At 44.3% G+C, this 14,446-nt stretch overlaps 1 protein-coding gene across 2 annotated transcripts in view; it reads left to right on the plus strand.

Moving 5' to 3' along the window:
- Positions 1–14,446, plus strand: part of MAP7 (microtubule associated protein 7) — an 810,320-nt gene that overhangs the window by 389,288 nt on the left and 406,586 nt on the right. For both annotated transcript variants that reach the window (XM_086927406.1, XM_086927405.1), the window contains one exon: positions 210–317. In XM_086927406.1, the coding sequence (XP_086783532.1) occupies positions 210–317 (108 nt within the window). The remainder of the gene's footprint in view (positions 1–209; positions 318–14,446) is intronic.

Consider the following 14,446-nt stretch of genomic DNA (forward strand, 5'->3'; position numbering starts at 1 on the left):
AATGTTGCTGTTTACATACATCCTTATTAATAACTATTCAGGTATACTTGTTTTGCTTTTCTTTGCAAGATGAGTTTCTCCTTCATGTTCTTCAGCTGCTATCTTCTATGTTCACAATACACCATATTTTATTTTATCGACACTGAATGTGATTAACTCGCAGTAGATAACGTATTAAAAGTGACTCAATTTTCTATGACCTCTTTCAGCATCTGAAGGTCATCAAACGAAGCCCCATGAACGGAGGTCTGTGTCACTAGGTCGCCTATCACCTGCTGTACAATCGCAAAGCAACAACAATGCCATAGCGAAATCAGGTGAGTCACAGTTATTCTCCAGCTAACTCTAAAGCTGCCAGCAGTAAAGTCATGTCATCTCAATTGTGTATTTATGACCAGGGGCGTCGTCAACGCCAACCCTGTGTTAGCAGCTAGACAGACGAATAGCTGTTCGAGCAAGACAGACGATGCTTGACCCGTAAATTTGGTCCATATTTGCATGTATTTTGGGATTTTATGATGTTTTTTATTTTCGCAGTGTTTTTATGTTTTTGTACTTTTGTGGATACTTGGATATCCGAATAAAGTTCTTTGATGATGATGGTTAGCAGCTACAGTGGTGTGGACATTTTGATGGGCCTCTTCTGTCTGCAACTCGGCAGAAAAATACTTGTAAATAACGTGAAAGAGTTGAATGAGTGAAAGGATGAATGGATGGGTGAATGAAACAGTGGATGGGTGAGTAAAAAAGTGCATGGGTAGATGGGGGGAAGAATGAGGGAAATGATGGAGGTAAGGATGGGTGAGTGAAAGAATGAATGGATTAGTGAAAGGGAGGGTGGATCGGTGTGTGTATGGATGAATAAGTGAAAGCATGGTTGAATGAAAGAGTGGATGGATGAGAAATAAGGATGGCGGATGGATGAGTGAAAAAATGAATGGATGAGTGAAAGGATGGAGCTGAGGGGCTTGTGAACCTCCAACTGTAGCAGCTACGGAAGGGGATGGATTTCTTAATGGGCCTCTTCTGTCTGCAACTTGGCAGACAAAAGTGAGTGAGTGAAAGAATGGGTGTGTGAATGAAAGGGTGGATAGGTGGGTGAGTGAGTGAAATGATGGATGAATGAGTAGATAGATGAATGAGTGTTTTTTCAAATTTTATTTTGTATTGCCTTTTTCCCATCCTACTTTTGTTTCATCTATAGTTGATTAACTGCAAAGGTCTGGCTATAATCCATGCATCCTTATTGTGTTACTGCTGCATTGTAGCAAATATATATCTTTCACGGAACACGTGTCTGATGCATGTCTGTGTGGACTGTTAAAATTGACACTAGGTCCCTCAGAAACAAACTCTCTTGCACTCAGAATAGGTATGCACTGATTCTACAGGAAAAAGAATAAGGTGTCAAGTAAAGCATCTCATCCACAGTGGGATGGATGGGCAGAGTACCCTCCATCATCCCTCCACTATTTGGAGCTCACCCATACCAGCCCTACACAAGGAGAAGCTGAAGGTACTTGATTGCAACGCGTTTTCCTTCCACAACCAGGCAACATGTCCCAGCTAGAGCCAGTTGCAACAGTTGGTTGAAGGGGTTATAATAACCTGGGAGGTCAAGGGCCTTCATGGACCTAACCTGTGGAGACTTTCCTGTACCAATGAGTCAAGCTCAGCTCACACATGCACAGAAAGGCCAAACCAGTTTCTTTTTCTGGGTTTATTTTTGCATTTACCATTGCACCAAGAGGTTGAAATAGCCACTTGCCTTGGGTGAAGGTCAAATAATCAACTCTCATTTCATTCCAATGACTCTTGAAATCTACCCAGCAGAGTCAGAACCAGTTCCTCCTCTGGGAAGTTTCTGTTACAATTTCAGTATGACGAGGCAAAGATGCCTGATAAGCCCTCCACTCCTGTGGTTAAGCAGCAGCTGTGGAGGTTTGCACCTCCTTATCGGATCAATGTTAAGTTTTAGATATCACCCTCCCCTTTTGTTTGGTGTATCATCCGTCCCCATGAAGCACAGGAAGCTCAAGAAATAGGTTGCCAGGCATCAGAAGTCCTCATACCAAGCTAGCCTCACATGACACCCAACCACAGCAGTGTAGTTGGGACATTGTTCCGACGCTTGAGTAATATTCTCTCCATGAGAACAGGACACTGGAGGCCTCTGTAGCAGTCCGGATGTTAGGAGAAACAGAAATTGGTTTGGTCTTCTCTGTACAACTGCAGCGTTCTCAATCTGTTCGGTGCAAGTGGTGTGTCTCCAAACTGCTAAGTCTCTGTTACACTCTTCCCTTGCTGTCCTCTCTCCCCTTCAGGGACTGTGGACTCCGGGATGGATATGTTAGATACATCTGAACCACTGGGTATGAATCGGCAGGACCAGGAGTTGCCAAATTCTAACCACCTGCCCTCTGGCAAGACTGCTGCATATTTGCTTTTATGCTGTTTTCAAGCATCAGCTAACACTCCTCCTTGGATGCAGGATGTGTAAAACTGAAGGCTAGTAACCCCACCCAGGTCTAGTACGCCAAAGTACTGGTACAGCACCTGTTCATGTTGTTAGCACTCAGCCATCCCTGGTGCTGCATCCGCCATCTCTGGGACATCATCCTGAGGACAAGTCCGAGGCACTAGTTGTCAGCTGTCAGTCATGTTAGGGATAGACAATAACCTTGTGAATCCCTTTAAGAAGGATTCTTCATTGGAAGAGGGCTCACTTGGGTGAGCCAGATACTGTCTCAGTGACCAGTGCCCTACTACCGATCCCCAAACTACCAGCCTAAATACACACAACAAATGCGTGCTGTTTTTCAAAAAGTGAATTGGTGAGAGGGTACATACCCTTTGGGATTGAGACATAGATGGAGACATTCGTGTGATGCATGCCTTTAGGCAAATGTTATCTGTGGGCAAATCTCTTGACATTAGGAAGTATTGGAGCAACATCTGGTTAGATACTAGGTGACTGGATAACCACAAGGTAACAGTTAGAGAAAGAGCATTTGAGTAATAGTTACCATAAAGGTAATTTTGTATTGTTCTTCACAGATCCCAAATAAACTGTATGGTGGTTAAACCTATTATTAACACAATTGTTCTACAGTCTATGTACTAGGTGTGGAAGGAAAGGCCAATCTTGTTTAGGTCTTTGTTATAAAGGTTTAGCCTATTGAGAAGTCCCCTTAGAACTTGGTAGAAAATATGGCAGTGATTTCAATTAAAGCACAAGGTCTAAGGCGGGATCATCATTTGATTCCTGGGCCTGATTGCCTCAATAGGTTCTCATGGTAAAATAACTCATTTTTTAAAAAACTTTACTTACATTTTTTGGGTGTTTTAGAACTGAATACTAAGCATGCCAAAATACATATTTGGCGAACTGGGTATATAAGGAAGGTTGGACTCACTTATTTTATTAGTACTGACTGTAGGCTATTGGCTTTTTAGGCTGCCAGCATATACATTTTCATATAGACACTATGTGCAAGGTTTTGCCAAATATTTAAAAAAAATGGTATTCAGCCCTCAAGCTTTGAGGATGATCTACTTACTCCAGATTGTCTAACCACTTGTGACATTATGAACAATTCAAATACAAGGAGATGATGGACGGAGTGCTGAAGCTTTTCAGGCAGCCCCAGTCACAGATCTGGGTTGAATCCATCATCATTCGTTAGCTCACTTCGCCACCTCAGTTCAGACCCAGCTTATATGCAAATCAGTCTTGACCCTGTGCCTCATGGGAACAGTTCAGCCCGAACTGCCAAGCCAGGCCTTCCCTGAACCAGAAACCAGCCTCCTGGGACCGGTTTCTGGGTAACACTCTTCACCAGCCAGGCTAGCTTCAATCTTCTGACATTGCCAACAATTCGACCTGGTCTCTCTTTTAACATGGACAATAGAGACTGAGTCAGTTCAAACTTATTCTGGCTATTGCAGACCAGTGATGTCAATTTTCCCATTCCAAATTTATTCCATAGGTTAGTCCACCAGACGCTCCTTGGTGGGGGTTTAGTTGACTTGTGGAATTCAGCAGTTGGTAATCTAGCTACTAAAAGTATGTGTATGAACAATTCCTATTTCGATGCGGAGCCTGTTCGATGCGGTCGACTTCTCAATCCTCGCACCCTCATATACCAAGAAGTCTCTAAAGATGCCGGTACGCTGTGTCCCATTAAAATAAATCATTGAAGCGGCCACGTATATGCTTCATCGTATTTTGAACCTTCAAGTGACGATAGGAAAAGTTTTCCTAAACGTGCGCTTATGCTGTTTTGCGAGAACAAGGAACTGAAGCAGCTGATTTCACGTTTCATTTTTAACCTAATAGCATAGAAACTATAGGATATCGCCATATACGTACATACCTCTACGCAATTTGATTCTTCGAGACCGGGACCGCTGGCTTCCTTTGTCTTTCAACCCAGACATCTACCTATGTTCGCTAAATTACATCCACCTCTGTGACCATCGGTCCCCAGTCGGACTCTGCAGAGTCCTTTGTTATTGATTTGCTGTACTAGGATACTGTTTGCCCAGAAAGTTCTGAAATTGGATTTCTTCTATTCATTCTGAAAGTCTTGAAGGACCTGGATGGCCATAATAAACTAAATGACTGGCGCCCTGATGAAGGAGTTCCCCATTATGGCATTTCCGAAACGCGCGTCGGCGCTTTTTTCTGCCTGTTTGATGAGAGTTTGAGTGTCATTTTTTTTTGCTTAGCTGTTGGTACTTAGATGAATGTGTTTTTGTATGAGTATGACTGTGATTTTTTGCTTGCATGAATGAGTATGCAGAAATGTTTTTAATGTTTCTTTGAGTTCTGGGCTTATGCTATATTTACTATAAATGTTGTGTGATTCACTGAAATAATGATTTTTTTATAAATGAAAATGATAATAAAATAATTTAAAAGATTATCAGCTTCTCTGTGGGCAATTGTTAACTTTGGAACCTATTGGTCCTCTTTATTTTTGGGAACCTCCCTTTCATGTTGTCTAATTTGACTCCCCTGGTGGGCTGTTCCCCTTCTGCATCCTTCTCTTAGGTTCTGGTACAGGGTCCCTCTTTTGTTTTTGTAATAGTCCACCAGACGCTCCTTGGTGGGGGTTTAGTTGACTTGTGGAATTCAGCAGTTGGTAATCTAGCTACCAAAAGTATGTGTATGAACAATTTACCCACAGACGTTTAGTGGCTTTGCTCCCTCTTACGCAGTGGTGCCCAGTATCTTAATAAAGGGATGTGGAGTTAATCTATCATAGCTGATTTTTTTTAATTTTTTTGCAACATGGTCCCAATCTCTCATCCCTTTCAACCGTTTTTTAGGAGCCAGCAATAGCCCCTATTCAGATTTGAAAATGTAATTTCAGAATGAATGCTGTGAATGTATGAAAAGTTAACGGCCCTCTTCGTGGCGTTGACCCTGGATACGTAGGCTATGTCCTTATATGGTTCAGTTTCCCATTTTGCTATATCGTTGTTTTAACGCCTATCTTAGAACTGCCATGGGCTAAATAAAAGATTTATATTACTTTCTTTGATGTTGGGAGGATAGGGATTCGATGAGTGTCTTATCCCTCATTAGCTGTTGATTGCAGATTTCTGTATGTGCCAAATGAAGGAGTTGAACTAACCGATGGCTTCCCATGGGAGTTGGATCGAAATTGGATTTGAATTACACTCTTTACTTCTCCAGTGTACAGGTTTCCCAAAACAGGAGGGTCGCTACATCTCTCCAAGTTTAAACAACAGCATTATTCATTTCAAACAGAAGTGTACTTTAAAAACTATCGACGTCAATGCTGGAGGATAGATAGCTATGTTCCTTTTCTGGACTGTATATGCTAATATCCCAATGATATTATGTTGCTGACAACGTAATATGTGGTGGTTGTTTAAGTTTATAGGGCAGCCAAAGAAAATGTTGAAGTAAAGTTTTCTTGTTCAGCTATGATCCAGGGTTTGAAGTGTGGTAATTTCTAGCATGCCCAATGGTGCCCTTATTTTTACTGCTCTAATATAACGTTAAATTATGGGAAATCTATATCTCCATCCACTGTTAATTCCAATAGAGTGCATTTTACCAATTTTTTAGATTTGGGATGCCATGTAAAATCTACTACTTTGAGTGTATGTGGGATGCCGGCCTCTGCAAAATAAAGGGGAAGTGAATGAGACATGTAAAGCAGGCTCAGGATGATTATATTTTGATAAACGCTGATCTTTACAGACCGGCTAATAACCTGGAAATTCCACAGATTGGAATTGCATTTAATATGGTAGGTGGGTGGTGGTGGGACATTAGCAGTAGCGGCTGCTACCGAATGGGCGTGGGGGGGCAGGGAGGGGGCAGGGGAGTGGAGTGGAATGGAGGGGGAGGAAATAAAAAAGATAAAAGGAAGCTTACTTGAGGTCGCGATTGCTGATGCAGCCTCTGCGTCTTCTCCATCAAGAAGCACCCATCCTCTCATAATCCCCTGACTAGTCACAATGCTGCCTTAAGCAGCGTTGTGATTGGTCTGAGCACAGTGGTTCGGCATTTAGACAGGGGCTTGGAGGCTGGGCATTTTCTCCAATAAGGCTGTATAATGCAGCCTGTGGAGACCATGCACAGCGAGCATGACGGTTTGGCCGGCCCGAGATGGCCTGGCAAACTTCGTGCGCACTTAAGGTTCAGCCAGCACTACTCCTCTGGCCTCGACATCAGGGGAAGCCGGCGAGCGCCGCACTATCAACGGGGCTGTTTTGCAGTGAAACTGCAATAGTAAAAAATAAAATGATAATAACAGACGGCTGTAATTATAATTTAAGACTCTGGAAGGGGAGAGACACAGGCATCAGGAGAAATGACGGTGGAGGAAGGTAGAGTGCAATTCTTGCCCAACTGCAAACCTGCAACCATGTACATATTTTTGTTCGCTACCTGATAGAGCTTGCAGTGGTCCCAGGAGTAGGGCCAAATCAAGGGGACTTTATTAACCCGAATTCAGCCGTGGTGCAGGTGATTTATGGAGTGGGCGTGTTTCGTACGGCTTTCGGCCATCCTCGGCACACGCCCACTGTGACGTCGGACGGCCGGGGGCTGTTCGACGCACCAAATACGTTAAAGAGAGTTTTCGGGAAAAGGGAAGGCAGCAAGACCATGAAAAAAATGTGTTTAGTCAAACGGCTCTCACAGCTGGGTCTAATATAACCAGACAACTGAAGAGTAACCCACAAGTGACATAGCAACAATTACCTAGTGAGATCATACCTTTCATTTTCTTCCAAAAGATATCTAAATAAGGAAGAGACTGTGCCACAAGTGACCCGAAGTCTCGGATGAAAGTACTATGTTTACTCCAAATCACTGAATTATTGAAACAATTTAACATGACATATTTGCATCAGATAATCAGAGGAAACCGTCTCTCCCCAATCTTCGAGCCCATGATCAAGCCCTACAGAAAACAGAAACTGGCCTTGAGCACACATAAACAGGATTGTTGGAGCAGATACATATTCCTGGGTAACTCACCAAGCGTGTGGCCAGGCTTCAGCAACAACACATAGCAATTTACAAATAAGATGAGCAAGTATAGGCATTGGAAATGTGTATCTAGAAAGTCTTTTCCAGAATAGAATCCTCTACAAAGTATGAAACGAATGGCGATTGCAAATTGATTTTAGCACACATACACACAGTATTTCAGGCACCTCAAACCAGGAAGTGGTTTTCTCTTGTGATCACAAAATCCCATTTATTTCATATAAAGGAAGACATTCCAGCGGCAAGGAAAAGTAATGACATCCTATTCAAAGAAGATAAGGTCACGTTGTTCTAAGATGTAACTAGACAGTTGTTTCCAGGAGATCTTTTCTCTGCTGTATGCGAAGGCCACAGCACACTTGGGAATGGACTGTACATTTTACTCCAATGTGCATTAATCTCACACAAGTATAGACTACTTTTTTTCTTAACATAACATTATCCACTTCCAAGGACCCTGTAGCTAGATATGCTGTCTCATACTCCGAAAATAAAAAAATCATTGGTAGATAGACGATATAGTGTTCAAAGAACCCAATTTAATAGTATCGTTGAAAGTAGTAAGATTACTACTACAACGAGAACACTGACAATTTTGTGATGAAAGCAACATTCAAGGACAGTGGCAAGGGAGGTATAAGAGATGACTACTCTACTTTTTGCCAAATTACCTTTGTTAGACTATCAAAGAAAATTAAAGAGGCTTTAGGAACCCGAATTTAACTGCTTCAAAACAACACAATCGACGGCTTGCAAAAAATAGAAATGTTGCTTTATACAATATAGACGTGTTACACGTACCACTGGTACCACAGGGACACTCGCCTTCCTTATAAAAAAAAAAGGCAAACCTGCTGCACACTTAAGTAAAGTTCAAGCAAGAAAGATGTCTCAATGGACATAAAGTTCAATGATCACAGACGGAGGATTCTTCTTTTTTTATTTTCTGTTCATGGAAGAGCCAGCCGACACGTGGTTCGTCGCCAGAAAACACAGTTTCCGCGACTCCTCAGGGCTGTAGGAAATGGATGTATAACCACAGGTCGCGGTGCCGGTGATAATTCCGACCCGGCTCCGCTCGAGACCGGGTTCTAAGAAGCCTTGTGGGTTCGAAGTATTCTTCTCCAACAAGTGCGTGGCCGCACCCGGAACCGCTACGCGATTGAGAAGAGTCGCGCATTGACTTCCCGCACTACGGGGACGTTTTGCTTTAGAAAATTTCTACACTTCTTACGTGGATACATGCCATTAGGAAACATTCCAAATCTACGCGACTGAAGAGTAATACATTACTTAATATAGAATCTTCGCCACGCACTTGTTGGAGAAGTGTCGTGTCGGCTGGCTCTTCCATGAACAGAAAATAGAAAAAGAAGAATCCTCCGTCTGTGATCATTGAACTTTATGTCCATTGAGACATCTTTCTTGCTTGAACTTTACTTAAGTGTGCAGCAGGTTTTGCCTTTTCTGTATACAGTGTGTTCACTGAGCACACTTTGAGGGGTTTCAGGGAGTTACCCCTCACCTGCATGCACCTTCCGCTTTATTGCGTTCTCCTGCGCATCAACCCAAGCAGTGCGCCCAGTATTTCCCTTACAACTAAAACCCTGTTTGTTGTTGTCACTCGCCTTCCTTATGACCGAGTCATTCGGGACATGGCTGGCTCTATACCCCTAGATATCATTCTACCTCCGGATTACTCTTGAACCTCGAGGACGTTCAGCTATTTTGCATTACGTGCAAGGCATGGCACTGGTTGCAGCGATTATTGAGAATGTATCAATTGTGGTCATCTGCACTGCTGCTTGAGCACAATCCATGGCCTTCCGTGATGGTAGAATCCACTGTCAAGCGAACACTAAGCTGATCTGCACAACTTACCTCTGGCGATATGTTTCCGGAGGGTCACACTATCTCATGATCAGAAGACTCCCATTTCACTGATGCCATGCTACTGGACAGGTATATTCTGCATCGTGTACCCAGTGCTTTAGGGGCTTTCATCACATTATACTCTATCGCCCCTGATGGTTTCACCCCTCTCACTGGCCTCATTGAAGATGATTTTGGTGAACACCTAGTCTCAAATATGTATCACACCTGTATTAATATGTTCCCCTCTGCAGGGGACCGTCTGCGGGCAGTGGGGATGGAAGACCTACAGCACCCCCTGCCAGGCTATGACTGGTTCTATTGTTGCTCACAGACCAAGTTGGTCACCCCTAACCACAAACACAAACTGTTGCATTTTAAATTCCTACAACGCACCTCCATGACACTCACTGCAGGCTAGGATTGACCCCACCAGCTCATCGAACTGTTCCAAATGTAACGCTGCAGATACAGATTTCTTACACCTGGCGTTGATGTGCCCCCACATAGGTAGTTACTGGACTGACATTTTTGCACGTATATCCCAGACGGTGGAAATGGAAATGGCAGTGGCACCTGGCCCCCTGCTGCGTTGCTGGGATATGTACACAATGTCCCAAAGGAGGTCCGTTGGTTTGTTGCAATCGTCCTTGCAAAGTGTGAGGTTGCAATACACTAGGGAAGCGCCTGCTGCCCTACCATAGCGCAATGGCTTTAAAGTCTTATCTTCTGTGACACAACTAGTGAACAATATGCTCAGATGCAGGCAGCCACCAACGTCTTGTCCCCAAGACATCTGGCAACCCCTGCACACTTATTTACCTCACTACAGCAAGACTGACCAAGATTGACTTTCAGACAAACGCCTCAATATTATATTGATATTGCTAATGCAGCTATTTTAAGTTAGTACAACTGGATCATGATGAGTATTGTCTCACTCCAGATCTTCTCTGGTCGCTGAAATTCAATTTATTTTACGGTATTGCATACTAGTTTGACTCACAGGGATTCTCTCCCAGATTCTGGTTAGAACCTCACTACTCCAGTATAATGTAAATGTGATTCTTCCTTATTTTGCTACAGTTACGATCTGTAAAAATTGTCACTAATATGGTGTTTTTAATATACTAAAAACGATAAAGCTTGGGAAAAATATAATATAGATGTATTACAAAAAAACAGATTACTTACTGGTTCATAACACCGAAAAATTACAAACTCTAAACTTCATCAAGAGCATACTAAACAATGAAAGGAGTAATACAGCAATCTACTCTAGATACAAGAAAAATATTCCATAAATATTACACTTCTCAATATAGCTCTCGAGGGCAGAGTTGGTAAATCCTTGATTGACTCAGACCTCAAAGATTTTGAGTTTCCTACTTTTGATTTGATACATTAACTTATTTAGAGGAACCTATTACTGAGGCTGAAGTTAAAAATCATAATCGGGGACCTGCTCTGTAACAAATGTTTAGGCCCGATGGCGTCACTGTGTCATTTTACAGAACGTTTGAATACCTCCACTCCTCAGTGGCCCTTCAATTAAAGTTCGCAATTATCTCCTAGTCTACGTAAATCACACATTCTGTGATGGAACCCACACTTACTTTACTTTTAAAACCAGAAAACCAAGCTTAAAAGACTGTAGCGCTTTAGTCCGATAAATTGTTAGACAATCAAGTTAAAAATTAAACTAGAAATATTAGTCACGCACCTCAATGACTTGTGGGCCACTCTAAGGTTTAATTATCAGTCCGGATTTGTCAAAATCGGACAGACTTGAGATAATATTTAACAAGATCATGACATTATAGGCATCGCAGAACAAGACAAAAAGCAAACAATAGGCCTTTCATTAGATGTAGGCAAGACATTCATTGGGAAGAATGGCGCTTTTGATGAAAATTACTAGGTAAAGCAAAGCTAGGTCAAAATATGAAAACAAATTATGGCCAATCTATTTAAAACCAGCAGCATAATTATAAGTACTTGGAGATTTCACTCTGTATGTAATGTAGCGGCCTGCGCCGTGAGGTGAGTGCGGCGGCATGGGCTAGGCCTTATATGTGATGGGTGCCCCAATGAGTGAGACGCACACTGGGTCCGTGGTTGGCGTAAAGACCCAGCTTGGTCTTTACCTGTTTATTATATAACCTTGGGCACGCCTTGCCCGAGGGTGGTGCATGACATCTTCTGGTTTCCTGCTGGGTGGAAGACAGGACCGCTGACCTTCCACATACCATTCCAACTCAGTCTTTTGCAACAGTTTGCATGTTACTGCTCAGTCAGCATACAAAGTCCTTGAGCTGTGTGCTCAGTGGAGGGTTAGACTTTAGGCAGTATCATGTGTGGTGATCGCAGCTGGTCGACCCTTGTTGAGTTGCAGTGGTTGGAGTACCGGGAGCTTGGGTGCCTGTGCTTGTCGTTGCAGGTTTGTCAGTTGGTTCTGTGTCAAATTAATTCTTCGTCTCCTTCAGGCCACTTCCTCTCCTCGGTTTCTTCCTCCTCTGGTGTTTGGCATTGCAGTGCTGTCTCTACCTTCTTGAACAAAGGAGATGTTCCGGGCCACTGTCTCCTGGCCCTTCATGGCCGTTTTCATCGTCCGTTCCCCTCTATTATTGTCCACACCCCAGGCTCATATGCTGTCCTGAATTTCCACCCAGGTCTTCGGTCCTTTATGATCATCTGGTCTCCTGGTTTGAGGTCCCGATGCTTGTTTTTTTGTGGTTGGCTGTTGCGCTCTGCTGTTCCCTTAGCACCTGTGCTTCCCTTTCATCATACTGGGGCGGCGTGCAACCTGGGTATATGTGGATTGTATCCCTGCATGGGCCATTAAACATCAGGGCCCATGGTGCCTTTTGGGTGGTTGCGCTCAGTGTTCGCGTGTTCGGCCACTGTAATCCGCAGCGCCTTATTGAGTGTCCTCATGAGGCTTTCAATTTCTCCGTTGGCTTGTGACCACTGGGGGGGGTGATGCGGAGGTGCCACACTCCATGGAGTTTCAAGAATTTGCTGAAGTCCCTGCCTTGGAAGGGTGGGCAATTGTCACTGCCAGGTAGCCAAACATTGCAAATACTTTCTCTAGTATGGGAGACACATGTGAACGCAGTTGAGCTGATGACTTCCACGATGGGGTATCTGGAGTAGGCGTCCATCAGCACAAGCTTGGCTCTCTATAGTCTGGGAAGCTCCCGAAGTCCACACTTTCTTTCTCCTAGGGCGTTTTGTACAGGTCCTCTGTAATAATCGGCACGGGCCTGTGAGTTGGCATGCTGGGCCATCACCACATGGTCGCTTCCACCACTTCTTCTAGTTCACAGAACCAGACCGTTTCCCGCATCCTTGAATTAATTTTCATTGACCCCTGGTACCCTCCGTGTGCAAGCTATGTGACGTGGCGGTGCAGCGCCGCTGGGATGATGATGTGGGATCTGAGTTGGAGGAGACCCTGTTGGGTTATGCTCAATTAATTTCTCACTCTCCACATTTTTGTGAGGTACTCCCTGTCTCGGACTGACCAGTCATTGGCGTTATGCAGGAAGTTCTGCCAGGTGCTGCCTTGTACAGCGTTTCAAACTTTGGTGAGGACAGGATCTGTTTCCGTGGCCTCTTTGATGTCAGTCAGTGTCAGGGCTTGGGGGCACGCTGCAGATGAAATCCTGTTGATATGTGTTTCTGTCACCTCTGCGTCCAGGGCTGTGTCTTTGGTGGCAGACTGTACTGGTTGACTAGAGACGAGATTGGCCCGGTTCTTTGCTCCGGGCCGATAGATGACTTTGATCAGATATTGTAGGAGTTGGATGGCCCACCGTTCAATTCTGGGGGGTGAGTGTGGTGCTGATCCCCAAAACAGTGGGACAATCAGTTGCTGCTCGGTGATGACCTTGAAGGGTTGGCCTCTTATGAAGAGATGGAAATGCTGGCATTGCCACTTGATCGCTAGGGCTTCTTGCTCGATTTGGGCACATCTCACCTCGGTAGGGGAGAGTGCTTGCTAGAGAATGCTAGGGCTGCCCATTGCCTGGGTTCTTGCTCCTGGGCCAATACTACTCCGAGGCGCACTGGTCTAGCGTCCACTAGCAGATCAGTGCGCTTGTCTGGGACGAAGTATAGTAGTGTGGTGTTGTCGAGGAGGGCATCCTTGATGCGCTAGAATGCTGCTACTTCTCGGGGCCCCATTTCCACTTCGAGGCTGTGCGGGTTATGGTCTTTAGTGGTTCTGCGGTGGTGGCTAGGTCAGGGATGAATCAGCCGCAGCACGTGGCCATTCCTAGGAAACTTCTCACTTCAGACAAAGTTGTGGGTGGCGATGCATGTTTTATCACTTGGGACTTCTGGGGATCTACTTGTATCCTGTGTTGATTGAATATGTATCTGAAGCACTTTATTTCTTCCTGGAAGAACAGGCACTTGTCACAGTGTAGTGTGACACCGAAGTCTTGAAGGCATTTCAAGTGTTGTTGTGTTCTTCCGCAGTGAAGGAGTGTATGAGGATGTCATCGCTGACATTTAGGATGCCTGGTAGTCCTGTTAGGGTCTCACGCATGGCATTCTGGAAGACTTCAGCTGCTGAGGACTTCTCGAAGTTGAGGCATTTATAGCAGTGTAGCCCCAGATGTGTGCTGAAGGTAGTTACACCTGCTTTCTTCTGACAGGGCTGGTTGATGGTATCCGGTCTTCAAATCCAGTTTGTAGAACCACCGGGAGCCGGTGACGTCGGCTACAATTTCTTCCGTTGTTGGAGTCATGTTGCGCTCCCTTCGGATTGCCTTGTTTGGGTGCTGCATATCTATGCACAGCTGTTTTTACCCCTGTTGCTTCGGTTTCTCAGCTATGACCATCTGGGAGACCCAGGGGGTTCGTCCTGACACCTTTTCTATAACCCCTTTTACTTCTAGTTTTTGTAGTTCGCGCTCCACCAGCTGTTGGAGTTGGAACGGGATCCGTTGGTGTGACAGTGCTGTTGGCGCTATTGTGCGGCCAATGTCTCCTCAAGAAGGGTAAGGAAAACAAGAAAATACCATTGGC

The sequence above is a fragment of the Lissotriton vulgaris genome, chromosome 6 (genome assembly GCF_964263255.1).
Source record: "Lissotriton vulgaris chromosome 6, aLisVul1.2, whole genome shotgun sequence".
NCBI classification, from domain to species: Eukaryota; Metazoa; Chordata; class Amphibia; order Caudata; family Salamandridae; genus Lissotriton; species Lissotriton vulgaris.